Below are 14,608 nucleotides of genomic sequence, written 5' to 3'. Positions count from 1 at the left end.
AATGCCTATCAGTACAGCCATTAGTCAGCAAAACTCTTTGCTTTTTATAATCTTACCAGAGGAAAACTTACACAGCAAATTCCTTCTTGTTTTCATGTGGGCCAGACCAAAGAAATTTGTTTCTACTCTGAAAATAACAGTAGAGAGGAGTAGTGGTTCTCCTCTCAATCTGTTGTAAATCAGGAGTGATTTTATTAAAATCTCTGGGCTGATATGGACATAAAAACAGATGATGAAAAGAGTACAGCTTAATATTTCTGAGACTTGCTTACCAGTATGTAACTGATTCTGTTTACTAAAAATACATAACCATAAGCATGTTTAATGTTAATAAAACTTATTAACTGGCAACATGGATACTCAGTGCGGTGATTTAATTTTAGATTTATTTTTAAGTGTTTGACCTTCATTCAGAATTGTTCAGTGGTGGAGAATCCATGCCCTTAACAAGATGGTCCTATTTATACCCCTACCTTCATAATGAAACACTTCTATCTAACTTTCTAGCCTGGCTATCTTCACTCTCTCTCATCCTATCAGTTTGCTGAGTTAAAGAGCTTTATATTATTCAGTCTCTGACACCTCTAATGCTCATTTCCTTTGATTTTAGATTAACTCCAGGGATGACGACGGTGTGATTGCTGGATCCTGGAACAATTCGTACGATTATGGTGTTGCACCTTCAGCCTGGACGGGAAGTGTGGACATTCTCTTGGAGTATTACAGTTCTAAGCAACCTGTCCGATATGGCCAGTGCTGGGTTTTCGCTGGTGTCTTCAACACATGTAGGTATCAGTGAGAAAAGCTCTAAGCTGCTATGTGGCTCCCGCTCAACAGAGTTTTTAGGTAAAACCAATTAAAATACTTCCTAGCTCTGTGCTGTTCAGGACTAAATAGTAGAGATACTTAAAAATACATGGCTAAAATAGATGGTCTTTAAAAAAACCTCAGGTGTGTTCTTTAGGTCAGCTGCTCTTCCAAACAAATCTGTTAACTATTTATTGGCTCAGAGAAATGTACTCAGTGACTCACAAGGGTGAGTTTGTGTGAAAGAAAGTTGAGCCCTTCAGCACAGTCCACATTTCTGTCAAGAATTCTTAGACAGTGTCCTTGTTGTCTAGACCTAAAAGATTAAATTACTACTCAACATGGGATATGTGATAGTGTTTCTGCTCCAGAAAGGCCAAATCTTACTACTGAGGATCGCTCCTAGAAAAATAGAGGTGCACTCTCCCTGCACCTGTTAACTGAGCACTGTTAACATTTTATGTGGTGTTCATGAGACAGAAGAATGGAGAAAATAAATGATGGTCTAGTTTATGAATTGTCTAGCACTACAAGGTTAAGTCTAAACACATTTGGTCAAACTAGAGTTCTAGTGTTGCAGTAAACAGAATGGTGCAGGTCATAAAAACCAGTGGGGAAAGCAGCATTGGATTGGTCCCATATTTTGACTGTCTAGCACTTTCTAACAACAACATCTGCTTTTGCACAGGAACACACTTTGTGGCCTCCTATGGAGTTGCTCCAACAGGTCCATGTCCTTCCTATGCTGGGGACCCCAAAGCTGGAATCTCCTCTCGAGGTGGGGTCTCAGCAGAGCAGAGCAGAGCAGAGCAGAGGGACAGAATCCCCTCCCTTGTCCTACTGCTTTGGATGCAGCCCAGGATGCTGTTGGCTTTCTGGGCTGCAAGTGCACACTGCCTGGTTATGTTGAGCCTCACACAGTGGGTTTGAAAAAGTTCATGCAAATGTTTCTTATGGATGCAATTCCTCACAGTGGACTCTGTGGGCCGCTTTGTCTTCTCTGCCCATTCCCTTATCTGGATTTCCCTAGATCACACACCAGTTCTTCCACCTTCCCCCCACACCTGCCCTGAATCCCGACTACGTATGGATGCAATTCCTCACAGTGGACTCTGTGGGCCGCTTTGTCTTCTCTGCCCGTTCCCTTATCTGGATTTCCCTAGATCACAGACAGACACACACCAGTTCTCCCACCTTCCCCCCACACTTGCCCTGAATCACCACTATGCAATAATTTGCCTGCAGGCCACTGTGAAACTGGGGCAATGCAGCAGAGCCTGGAGCCTGCTGTGTCAAAGGGAGAGGCGTATTTATCTGGGGCAAAACTTGGCTTGGTTTGCTGACTAAGTTAGTCAAGTCAGAGACCTGGTACTTTGGACTGCAAGTATAAAGTTTGTTAAACATTATGAAATGAAAATATTGTCCAGTGTTGGCTGATCTGATGAGAGCCACTGACACATCCAGCTGCTGACCACTGCACAGGGGACAGTGAAGGTCCAAACAATCACGTGCAACCATCAGGGTTGTTTTGAGGTGCTTTTGAGTCTCTCATCTGTCAATGTTTTATCATTGTGACCAGTCCAGCTTTCCAAGGTCACTGTATTGTACACTCCAGATACTCATCTGTTAAAAATGCTAAAACATTCCAAAAAATGGTCATTAATCTTGAAATTGTCAGACAAATTATTTCCAATGAGCCCTGATGGCTCATGTGCTGGAAGCCTGGGAGGGCACTTGAATTAAGTTTAATCAATAGGTACATATGGTATTGGATGCATCCAGGTAATTTTTCATCCAGGAACTTGAAATGAATGTGCAGTGTTACACTTTATTGGGAGTCACAGTAGTGACAGTAATGAATATACAAAACCCAGCAGTAGCAGCAGGGCTGTTCAGCGCTGCAGCATTGGAACTATTTTAAAATAGGATTTTCAATAAAAATATTTTCCCTTAAAAAAACCCCACAAAACCCCCAAAAAATCCACCCCAAACCAAAAACCACTGCCACCACGACCACCAAAAGAACAACCAAAAAACTGAAAATAACCCAACAAAAAAGATTCTTAAAACCCCAAAACAAATGAACAAAAAAAAAAACACAACCAAAAAACCCCCAAACAAACAAAAAACCCAAAAAACATCAAACTAAAACCAAAACCAAAACAAAGCAAACAAACAAACAAACAAAAAAAACCCAAAAAAACCAAAACAAACCCCATCAACCACCAAAAGCCCCTCACCCTCTGTTTTCTGCAGAGCCATGTTGGCTCCTAAATTGAAAGTCAGGACTCTTTTCTGGCTGAGACAAATTATGTCATCTGGAGTAGCTGAGATGATGTGTCACCCCACAGAGCCATTCCCCTAGCCCAGGGTTGTGCTCCATGCCTATTTGTCTGCCATGATACACAAAAAAGACAGAAAACTATTGATGCACTATTGCAGATTATGGACATAGCTGTAGCATTTCCACAGTTTTTCCACTTCTCTTAAATTTACCACTTGTCAAATGGTAAGAAGGGTCATCAGTGCTGTTTTTTGATGGTGTGAGAGTTAGGGCTAGGAGGTTTTTTTTTTGATCCTCCTTTTAAAGTCTTAATGAAAGAAGGGACTATTGACTACAATATGCTGTTACTTGGCAGGCAATATTAATTATGTAATGTATTTTATTCAGATACTCAAACCTTATCATTTCAGTTGCAAATAATGCAACTTTTCCCCATTGTTAACAGTAATTTTCTACTTTAATCTTTGTGTTCTCCAGATCCCATCTGACAGCAGACATCAAACAGGAAAACTCCAAATTAAAACTCCTTAAAAGGAGATACTTTTTATTAATTTTCTTTTTAGCATAGTCTCATAATTCTCCCAAGTTACTGATACTAAGAGATTTAATATACTGTGTATCTCTTGCAAGCTCAAACTTCTTTTCCATTGTATCCCATTTGGTCATGCAGCTGACCCATTGCACCCAGATTTGACCTGAAATTCTGCCATGTGGTCACTATGCAAAGCTGCTTTTAAACTATTGGTAACCAGATGCTTTGGTTATAACCCTTGTACCAATGGGTTTTTTATAATGCTCATAATTTTGAGACCAAATCAAATATTTAACATGTGCAATATAAACCAGATAGAAGGAATTATATGGGTTGATTTGACTGAGTTTTCCCATTTTATTCTGGTTATTACTATTTCTGTCCTCTCACCCTGTCATCCATGAACGCCGTCTCCATATTTGTCTTTCTCATCACACTTCTGTCTTTGCCACAGTTCTGAGATGCTTGGGGATACCTGCAAGACTCATTACCAACTACTCTTCTGCCCATGATAACAATGCTAATTTACGGATGGACTTCTTTCTGGATGACGAAGGAAAAGTGGACACCAGACTTACAAAAGATTCTGTCTGGTGAGTCCTGGAAAATGCCTTAAATGTGTCAATGATCTAAGTAGTAAAAAACATGATGACAGTGCCTGTATTGTGTTTATTTCTCTGTGCATTGAAGAACACTGCTGCCTTATGTGAAACAGAATGAATAGATTGTTGGTAGGCTGACTAATATGAAGACTTGTGGTGTAAACAGGCAACCTCTGGGGAATCCTGCTATTAATGTTCCCATACAGTGCTCATTTAAGCACACTGGAGAGCTGGAATGTGCTTGTGCTCCTTAGGGACCAATTTTTCTAAAAATGGAAGGGAGTAGGATGGGTACTTCCATCCTTCTGGAGCCAGGCTCCAAGGGGTACCTCAATACCTATGAAAAAACATCCTTTTTGATCTGCTTGTGCCTAGTTTCCATATTTGTAGATTGGTTTTACATTATGTGCACAAAGTCATTGTTGCAAAGAAGTGCTTTCCAAAACAAACCCTGTTCAGCTGAAAAAGAAACAAGTCAAGGTACCATAAAAGATACTGAAATGCTATTACCAGATTTATAAAAAAAGGAAACTCCCTAGGGCCAAGAGGAGTTTACACATTCTTTTTGAGAAGGCAGTCCTGTAACTGGCTCTTCAAACTCCTACTGTCTTCTATCTGACAGGAGAAGTGTAGCATATATTGATTATATGCTCTGTGTGGGATTTTGGCCCTCAAGCCTCTCCTCCTCAGAGTGAAGAAATGAATGTGACCTCTACATTCCTATATTCAGGAGATACTTGTCCTATTCAATATTAATATACCTGACTTGTGTCAATGAGATCTTCAACTCATTAGCATAGCAGCTCATCAGCATGTTTCATTAATAACTTAATCTCTGGAAGTCTTTGTATTAAAACTGCAATAAACCCACTATGTGGTAGAGGAAGTGACTGAACCTGTTGCTGTGACATCTTTTATGTGATTTCCATATTCAAGAAGAAATCTAAGGAAAGAAGGTTCATTTACATGTGACGCTTGTGTCACAGCAAGACAGAGTAGTTGAGACTAGAAGGGACCCTTGGAAGTCACCCAGAGCAGGATGCTCGGGTCTGTGTCCAGTTGGGCTTTGAGTATCCCTAAGGATGGGCACCTCACATCTTCTCTGGGAAACTTGTGCCAGTGCCCAACCATTTGCACAGTAAGAAAGGTGTTTCCTCATCTTCACACAGATTTTTCTGTGTTTCAGTATGTGCCCATTGCTTCTTGTTGTGTCCTTGGGCTACTGAGAAGAGTCTGGATCTGTCTTCTTTCCCTCAATCCCCTAACCAGGAATTTATACACATGAAAAGATCCTACTCAGCTTTCCCATCTTCAGACTGAACAGTCCCAGTTGCCTTAGTATTTCCTTGTGTACAGTCTGTGTTGTATCAACTATTCCTTCCAGTTTTCTTTATCAGCAAACTTGCTGAGGGTACAGGGGGTCTCGTAATCCAGGTAATAATGAAGCTGTTAGTGTCAGACCCAGTATTGACCCCTTCCAGTTTTCTTTATCAGCAAACTTGCTGAGGGTACAGGGGGTCTCGTAATCCAGGTAATAATGAAGCTGTTAAACAGTGTCAGACCCAGTATTGACCCCCGGGGTACACAACTAATGACTGAGCTCCAGCTGGGGTGATCACTACTGATCACAACCCTCTGATCCCAGCAATTCAGCCAGTTTTCAATATATCTTGCTGTCCATTCGTCTAGCCTATACTTCAAAGTTTTATCTGTGAGGATGTTCTGGGAGATGGCACTAAAGTCAAAAGGACCAACCCCCATGCAGCGGTCTCCCCTTTGTCCTTTCAGTCACTCGTTTCATCAGAAAAGGCTCTCAGGTTTGTCAGGCACAGCTGGCTGCTTGTAAATCCATGCTGACTTCTGCCAATCATCTAGTCCTTAATAAGTTTGGAAATGTTTTCCAGAAGAACTTGTTCTATAACCTTCCTAGAGATCAAAGGGAAGCTGACAAGTCTCTCTCTCCCTGGATACTCCTCTCTCTTGAAGAATAGAGCAACATTTAATTTCCTCCAATCTGCAGGAACTTCTTCCAATTACCATGATCTTTTGAAGATAGATATGAGCAGTCTTACAGTGACACTGGCAAGCTCCCTTGGCATTTTTCATGAGATTACCTCATATTTCCCATCAGATCCATTGGACTTGTGTGTTCAGTTTGTTTAACTGTTCTCTATCTTGTTACTTGTCCAGTTTTCAATGTTCCAAACCTCCACACTGGTCTCGTGGGCTGTGATTCCTGAGGGCAAATCTTAGCAGTAAAAACCAAGGCAAAGAAAACACTGAATGCCTTCTCTTCTCCTAACCCTTTGTCACCAGGTTGCCTGCTGTGTTCAACAGCAGACCCACATTCCATAGGCTTCCTTTTGACACTGATTGCTTGCATTTCCTACTGCCCTTCAGGTCCCTTGACATATATTTTTTGCCCCATTCTGGCTTTCCTATACCTGTGCCTGCATGCTCAGACAGTGGCTCTGTTTTCCTCCTGGTCACCTGTCCCCGCTCTCCACATCTTTCTTAAACATTTTTTTTTTTTTTTATGTTGGATTTTAATTGGGACTACCCTGTGGACTTGTGCCACTTTTGGTTGGTTTCCTGCACACAAGGATGGACCATTATTAAGTCTGGAGGAGGTGACTCTTGAAAAACATCCAGCTCTTGTGCATCCATCTTCTACGCAGAACTGCCTCCCATGGGATGCTTCCAAGCAGGACCTTAAATAGGTTGAAGCCTACTCTCCTGAGATCCAGAGCTGTGGTCCTGCTATTTGCCTTGTTGCCTTCTGTTAGTATCCTTGGGCAGTTTTGCTTGCTGTCTGTGAGACAGAAGGACTCAGCATGTCTCATGGGTCTGGTCCTTTTATGGCTCAGAGAGCTGTAAAGGAGAAGTCTTCTGAAACCTCCTCTACCTATAAAAGATGTGAAACAAGACCCAGTGACTGCGAGCCTCAGCACACAATCCATACACACCCAGCATTGCTGTGTTTCACAATTTTCACTGTCTCATCCCTTCTCTCCTTCTCCTAACCTAATCTATGAAATACATCCCACTAATTTTTGACACTTCCTTTTACTTCCCTACCTCTATTTTTCTCAGCTGTTTCCCAATAGTTCTTAATTTAATCTCTTTTCTCCTGCATTATTTTGGGACAGGGTCAGATCATCCAAAATCATCCTAGTCCCAATGAAATCCACATGCAATTTTACACTAGTATTTCATCCTTCCATGCTACATTGCTTTTCCTTGGCTTGATAACTTTTTTAACTGGCTTGTTCATCCTTTTATCCTCCTGGTGCATTTATTAGTACATGGTGCACATAACCCTTTGGGCATGACTTAATATATACACCTCTTTTCATTTCTCCTCTGTGTCCTTTCTTTTCATTACTCTGTAACATTCCTTGGTAGCCCACATGCTGCCTTCTAATGACTTGTGTCTTAACCCTGATTTTATTTTTAATGCCTCTTTTATTTCTTTTTTAAGAGGACAAGCTCAAGGTATTTATAATGATTTTTTAAAATGCATTTCTCACTTTTATTTATAATCTCTTGCGAAATGGAAGCAAAGCTCTTTTTCTTTATTAATATATCATTTCTATTGTACTCTAGCCTTGTACTGCTGGAGCTGATCCGTCTTCAGGTCTTAAATACTCTCAGACTTCAGGGATATTTGGAGCCAGGATTTTTAGTCCAATCAATCTCTGAGTGTGGGGCTCCCTCTGAATGTTATCTGACATTTATTTATTTTTATTATAGATTGTCTTCTCCCTCAGGATAGGAAACAACACAACCACCAACAAAACACATATACAAAATTACACAGACTTTGCAAAAAGTTATTTTTATAAATCTGGCCGGATTTGGGGCCATCAGTACTGTCTGTTCCCTTGTCTTTCTTGATGATGATATAAAGACACTTAAAGAATATTTCTCTTGGATGGGAATCAAGACTCACTCTTACTGTGAGGTCCAAGCAGATCAACATCAGCATCTCAGCAGAAATTTTCTTGATGTCACCCAACCCCATGGGAGTTCAACCATGTCCAGCCCTGTGGAGAAAGCCCTTCTGAGACCTCTGCTCTCCCATTTAGTTTCAGATCACTTTGCTCTAATTTCTCAACAATATTATCAGTGCCTGACCCTAGCAGTGCCTCTCAACCTCAGTGCCTGAACGTGTTAGCTCATAAAAGGGCAGCAGCTGCTTCCAGCATCTGCCTGTCCCATAAGCAATATGAACTACCGTTCCTGAATTGTCTTCCAGGCATAAAACCCGCCTGGTCATCTTTTATTAATTTCCCCATTGCTTTGTTTAGTCTATCTGTAATTATCTCTGTAAATATTTAATGGTCACTACATTGATCTCTATTGCCATTCTTGCTTTCTTTAATGTCTCAGGCTTGCTGTAGAATACAAGAATTATAGAATCAGTTCAACAAATTATGGCCACGGAATTAGCTCCTCAGCTACACTCACTTCTATAGGGAGGTTTCTGCTACTTTTGGAAAGGCAGATGTTTCCCTCATCCTCCTTTTCTTAATGCTCACTGCTCTATAAGCAGTGTCTTTCTGTCCATTCAGATTCGATATCCTTATGTGTACTTGTCATTTGCATGGAGGCAGACCTAAAATATTGCCATCCTGTTGCGTCCACACTACACCAATAGAAACCAGAAAGAAAGGTCCTATCCCTAAGACAAATACAGAAAAAAATATAGAAAAAGTGTGTTGCCTAATCAAATAACTGGACTAGATCTGCCATTTTCCACACTGTTACCCAACTCCCAGCCTTGTTTTTATCATCCTTTCCTTTTGCCTGCTCTTCAGGTTCTTCTTTCGCAGAATACAAAGCCAGTGACACATCCAGCTTTGATTCAAAGTGAACCAGAGAAGGCTTCAGGGCAGGGATTGTCTTTCTTATGTGTTGGCATAGCAGTTTGCAAATACCCACCTTCCATGAAGTGTGTCCCCATTCTCAGGTAGCCCTCAGCAAAGTTCTGTGAGCATGATTCAGCACTGACTAGTCAGCAGCATCAAAAATTCTCTGAGTGTGCGTCATTTTCCTTGAATAATTCCTTTTTCTGTAGTGCTGCTTCATTAACTCTCCTAACTGACAAGTTTTACCCTGATGCAAGCTTTCATTTCCACTTTGAAATGTCTTGTTAGACAAGCTTCAGATCCTTCTGACTGCTTCATAGCTGGTTTTCACCTATTATTAATGGAATGGTCAGAGTTTAACAATCCCCATTTTGGTTGCTAATATCATTGCGTGTACTAGAGGCTATATCAGCAGCTGCACAGATGTAAGTTTATTCAGATCTGCTGTAGGATATGTATAATTTGCAAGCAAAATTGCCCCTTTCTGTACTCTTTCCTTCTTTTATTTTTTGCGGTAATGAAATTCAAACATTTTGCTGGCTTTACTGAGATATCCTCTTTCCAGATTATCTTTTTATCTTGCTTGTGCTTTCCCTTGAGCATCAGTAGCGCTGCTGGAAGTTACTACATCTGTCCATCTTTTCTGTTTATCTTTGAAACACCCAGGGCAGACTGTGATGGTGCTGCGCTGGTTTTTTAATTATCCTGAGCATCCAGCCAGGTGAGAACATTTTGACCCTGAGCACCTAGATGAACTACTCTCAGAATTTTATAATTCAGGTCACTGTCCTGGGCCCTAAAGATGCAAGTTGGCCCACAGTGATTTTAGGTAGGTTTTAGGAAAAGATGTATGTTTTAGGAGCTCTGACATCATGCCTGGCACATGGGAAAAAACTTATAAGAAATCTACATTGAAGATAGCTTTAGAAAGGCTGTGCAGGGTCTTTTTCTCAACAAACATGGAAGCCAGCAAAGCATCCTTGTTTTGAGCCATGGAAACAAAACTACACACTGTATGTTGCAGAGTTGATCCCAAGTCTCTTAATAAGAGATGCCAAAGCTTCAGTCTGAATAATTATAAAGCAGACCATCTTTCATTGGCTTGAAGATTCAAAGTTTGCTTTAGCAGGCAGATTGAAGAGGTGTCTGGCTGGAAAGGAATTCTAGTCTGTGTAGCTTTTCATATACCCCAACAATTTCCAAAACTGGCATATCTTCTGAGACATTTACACTCAGAACATATTAGAAGAATCAAAAAACCTTCTTCAACTTTCAGTCAAGAAACTACAAGGAAGGATTGTGGCTTTCAGATTTTAACAGCTAGATACCAAACTTATAGACCTAAAAATCTGTTACCTTTAAAGAGTCAACATTTCTATCCCTGAAGTGGCAAACAGTGTTATCGAAGCAATGCCAGGACATAAATACACAGGATTTGTTTTTGGTCTGTGTGCTTATTTCCAAGAATTTAATATACTGGTCCCATCTCTTTTCTAAGGAATTATCATTGCTGGAACGAAGCTTGGATGACCAGACCTGACCTTCCTGTTGGCTTCGGAGGATGGCAAGTTGTTGATGGGACACCTCAAGAAACCAGTGATGGTAATATTGCTTGAAGTCCTCCTTAGTTCATTTTCTAGTGTTTGGGATCTCTGTTTCAAACAGTGAGCTGACGATAACTAAGCCAGTGGCACCATAAGGCCAGTGACAACTTCTTGAACCAAAAAAACACATGCCTCAAGGCCTTGTCCTGATCTGTTCTGAACTCTAAAATAAATCTGTCCTTCTTATAACACTGCTCATGATGCCCTGGGACATGAAATCCTGCATGAGAAAGGTCCTGCTTGGTACTGAAGAGATGTGATCCTGTTGCCAAAGATGGCTTCTCACATTTTAGAGTACCTATATAGGAGCCTGATCAGAATAATTCTCCTTTACTTCATGCAGCCCTAACTGAACTACATTAGCAGGCAGTAGACAGGAGAGAAAAAAAGTTACTAGTCTTTCTTTACAGTCTTTAATTTCCCAGCCCTTAAAATACAATCTTCTCAAATTTGTAGCAAGGTCTTAGCCTGTGGTGTACCTGACTCCTTCCAAAGTATCTGTTTTAACCAAACCCATCTGTAACTGTATTTCTCAAGGTGTGCTTGAGACCTACAGTGGATGTTATAGTGCCATTAAAGGTACTGAACCACCAGGTTGCTCCAGATCTCAGTCTATGTTATCTACAGGTCTGGTAACAAAATTAAGCTTTTTGCTCCTTGATTACAGTTCCTGTAAACTATTAGAAGATTTCATCAAATCCCAAGAATTCTCTTTCCTTTTTTTTTTTTTTGAGAAAACATAATATCTTTACATGTTTTTAATTTATTTAGTCTCTCACTTTGTCTCTCTTCTCCCCATAGGTATGTACAGATGTGGTCCAGCCTCAGTTCAAGCCATCAAACATGGTCACGTTTGCTTCCAATTTGATGCTCCTTTTGTCTATGCTGAGGTACATATGTGAAATTTTTTACTGCACTGAGTGATATCAGTGAGACCACAGTGAGACAGAAGATAGGGCTCCACTTCAATTTATGGATTGAGAAGTTACTTCATGTATACTTCATGTCATAGAACAATCTCATCATTATGTTTTGACATGCCAGCAGGTGTGATATGGCTCTAATGAATGACAGAGATTTCTCTACTCTCTGCTCCCCAGTGCAATAATAAGAAAAAGCTGCTCTGCCTTCATTGAATCTTAAGGCTGCAGTCATTTTTCCTTCCAAGATTCAGCTATGCTGAATGGGTTGCTAGCTCTAGCTGCTCATTCTTTCTGCTCACCACGTTCCTTTTGGCTGCTGTGGGTCATGGAGATGTCACATGGGTGATTTGACTGACAGATCAGAGAGGTAAATATCTCAATAAGGAGATAGAGGGCCTGGTCTGGAGCTTTAACCTCTTGCATCACCAGAGGAGGCATGCCCAGAATTGCAACACTGCAGAACAAGTTTCTCTCTAATTGAATTGTAAATGGCTTAGGACAGAAAAGAATGAAGATATTTTAGCTATTAAGCATTCTCCTCTCTATTTCTAAAGCTTTTTGGTACAAGAAGTGTGTAGTAGTGCTCCTCAAATTTGAATGACCTCTCTGTAGTCTTGTAAAGTTTACACTCTGTAATTCTGGAGTTGTGAATAGTAAAATGCATCTCAGCATACAACTATTTCAACTAATTTTAAATGTGAAATGTAGATGTGAGTAATTAGTGGGACTTCAAATCAATGTGTCATTATTTTGGGGGGGATAGACTGACTCCTCTTCCTCTCTCTACTTCCATATATCTCAATCTTCTTTCATTGAATTTCATAGGTGAATAGTGACATTTTCTACACAAGAATGGAGAAAAATGGTACCCAAGTGGTAGAAAACATTGACACGACCCGTATTGGCCAGTTGATTGTGACCAAGGAAGTTGGAGGTGATGGGATGATGGACATTACTGAGGAGTACAAGTTCCGAGAAGGTAACCTGAAATGAGCTGGAGCCATATGGACGTAGACTTATCTCAGTGAAATCCTGGATGATGACTTGGAAACCTCTGTCACTGAGGGAGTTTCATGAAAAGCTGCCAAAGTGCTCTCTGGAACTCCTTGTTTGTAACTCCATCCCAGAAACACTGTAGATGCATTGATCATAAGGCACAAGCAAAGCACAAACTTTGCTGCTCTGAAGTGCTTTAGACTAAGTAAATTGTAGTGAGAGTAAAGGCTAGTCATGGAGTAACTCAAAGCATTCAAAACAATTCAAGGCTTTCTGTACAGATGTTTAGACGTTTCTTATTCAGGCCAGATGTTCACAGAGTTAACCAGTGTAGCTGTATTGATAAGAATTCAGCTACATCAGTTTGTCTGATATGGCTTTAACACCAACTCCCTTGGCAGCTGTGAAGTTATCCCACTGTTAATGTTATCCCAGGAGAGTTCATGATCCTTATCTGTTTATTTCAGCTACTACAAACTATGGAAGACACACCCTTATGATCAGTAGGTGGGTTAACGCTGCACTTCTGTTTCTTTTCTAAGTCTGGTTTTCATTCATTCCTAGGCTCAGATGAGGAAAGGCTGGCTCTTGAGACTGCTGTGATGTATGGTGTTAAAAAGCAAAGTATCCAAGACACCACATACCAGCCACAGACAGATGTTGACATGGACTTCCAAGCTCAAAAGGCAGTCCTTGGCAATGACTTTAAAGTCACTGTAACTTTCAGGAACAAGAGTCGCAACTCCTACACTGCAACCACCTACCTTTCGGGCAACATAGTGTTTTATACAGGAGTCACAAAAAGTGAATTCAAGAAACACTCTTTCAGTGCAAAACTGGAACCCTCTTCATGTAAGTCTTGCATAGTTATTTTCTGTGTTATTAACTTTCACCAGTGTTTCCATTGGGTAGAGCAAATTCTAGTGGCTCGGTGTAGGAATATTCTATTGGGTATCAGAAGGATCCCCTCCTTACCCTGGGCTAGATCCCAGGGTCATTTAAAGCTGAGGCTGTTTTCTTCCTGCATAATGCTCTTTTACACAAAGCTGCATGTCTGGGAATTGTTAATTTTTCTTCTTTGGTACAAACTAAATCAAAGGAGCACAGGTATTAAGCTGCAAGGTATTGTTTTTCCTTTGAATTGCTTTGTTTTCCTAGCAGCATTTTAGCAAGTGAAGGGGAAGATCTGGTTCCACAGGATGTCATGTACAGAGACAAAAGGTTGTATTTTTTTGTCTTACCTGGTAGAAGCTGACAAGTTCTGAGTAGATTCAAGTGAATGTCTGGTTTTGGACTGTCTGGAGGACTCTGTGGTTCAGGATTTCATATTTACAGTGACCTAAAAAGTTTATATGTAATGACAATGTGCCATGATAGAGCAGGGACATTTGTCAGCTGGGCAGGAGCCCCAAAGTTGAATTATCTTTACAGATGCGGCATTTACTTTTCATAGTGCCCTCTGGAATACAGTAGGGAGATCCTGCCTCCCGCTTCTCATGAGAGAAGCAGTTCCTGGCAGACCAGCTCAGGAGGCTGTGGGCAGGTTTTGGTACTGCTCAAAGCAGGGAAGAGGGATGTTCTCCTTTTTAAATTTGGACATAATCTATTTCCTGTCAACCATTGCAACAGGTGTTTAGGACCAGCTGTACTTCCAAGTGCTACCTAACAGGCTCTAGCAACAAGTGACTGCCAATCACTTGTTCTCCTGACAGGCCTGTGTCCTTGGTGTCCTTGGTCAGTGCTGCCAGCTCAGCAAACATCGTGACCATGCCCACTTACAGACATGAAGTAGAGGATCCTTCACTTGAGTTCCCTGCTGAGAGTCAGCAGCCATGACTTTGCCTTCTAGACACTGCTACTGGGCACACCAATCTTTCTGAGTGTGGGAGGAGTGGCAGGACTTTGGAAGCCCAAAGGATGGGCCTCCTGGACTGGGTCTGCTGCTGGATCACAGTAGTCCTGGCTGACCTCTAAGCTTTCTATCTTCTC

General features: G+C 41.0%; 1 protein-coding gene across 2 annotated transcripts in view; it reads left to right on the top strand.

The window, feature by feature from the left end:
- Nucleotides 1–14,608, top strand: part of F13A1 (coagulation factor XIII A chain) — a 59,336-nt gene that overhangs the window by 32,950 nt on the left and 11,778 nt on the right. For both annotated transcript variants that reach the window (XM_039712084.1, XM_039712085.1), the window contains exons 7-12: nucleotides 611–785; nucleotides 4,078–4,216; nucleotides 10,595–10,698; nucleotides 11,502–11,590; nucleotides 12,449–12,602; nucleotides 13,184–13,471. In XM_039712084.1, coding sequence (XP_039568018.1) covers nucleotides 611–785; nucleotides 4,078–4,216; nucleotides 10,595–10,698; nucleotides 11,502–11,590; nucleotides 12,449–12,602; nucleotides 13,184–13,471 — 949 coding nt within the window. The remainder of the gene's footprint in view (nucleotides 1–610; nucleotides 786–4,077; nucleotides 4,217–10,594; nucleotides 10,699–11,501; nucleotides 11,591–12,448; nucleotides 12,603–13,183; nucleotides 13,472–14,608) is intronic.

Source organism: Passer montanus, unplaced genomic scaffold (genome assembly GCF_014805655.1).
Source record: "Passer montanus isolate IOZ18808 unplaced genomic scaffold, ASM1480565v1 scaffold26, whole genome shotgun sequence".
In the NCBI taxonomy this organism is placed as follows: domain Eukaryota; kingdom Metazoa; phylum Chordata; class Aves; order Passeriformes; family Passeridae; genus Passer; species Passer montanus.
The sequence above is the reverse complement of the archived record's forward strand: the minus strand, read 5'-3'. Positions and strand labels throughout refer to the sequence as shown.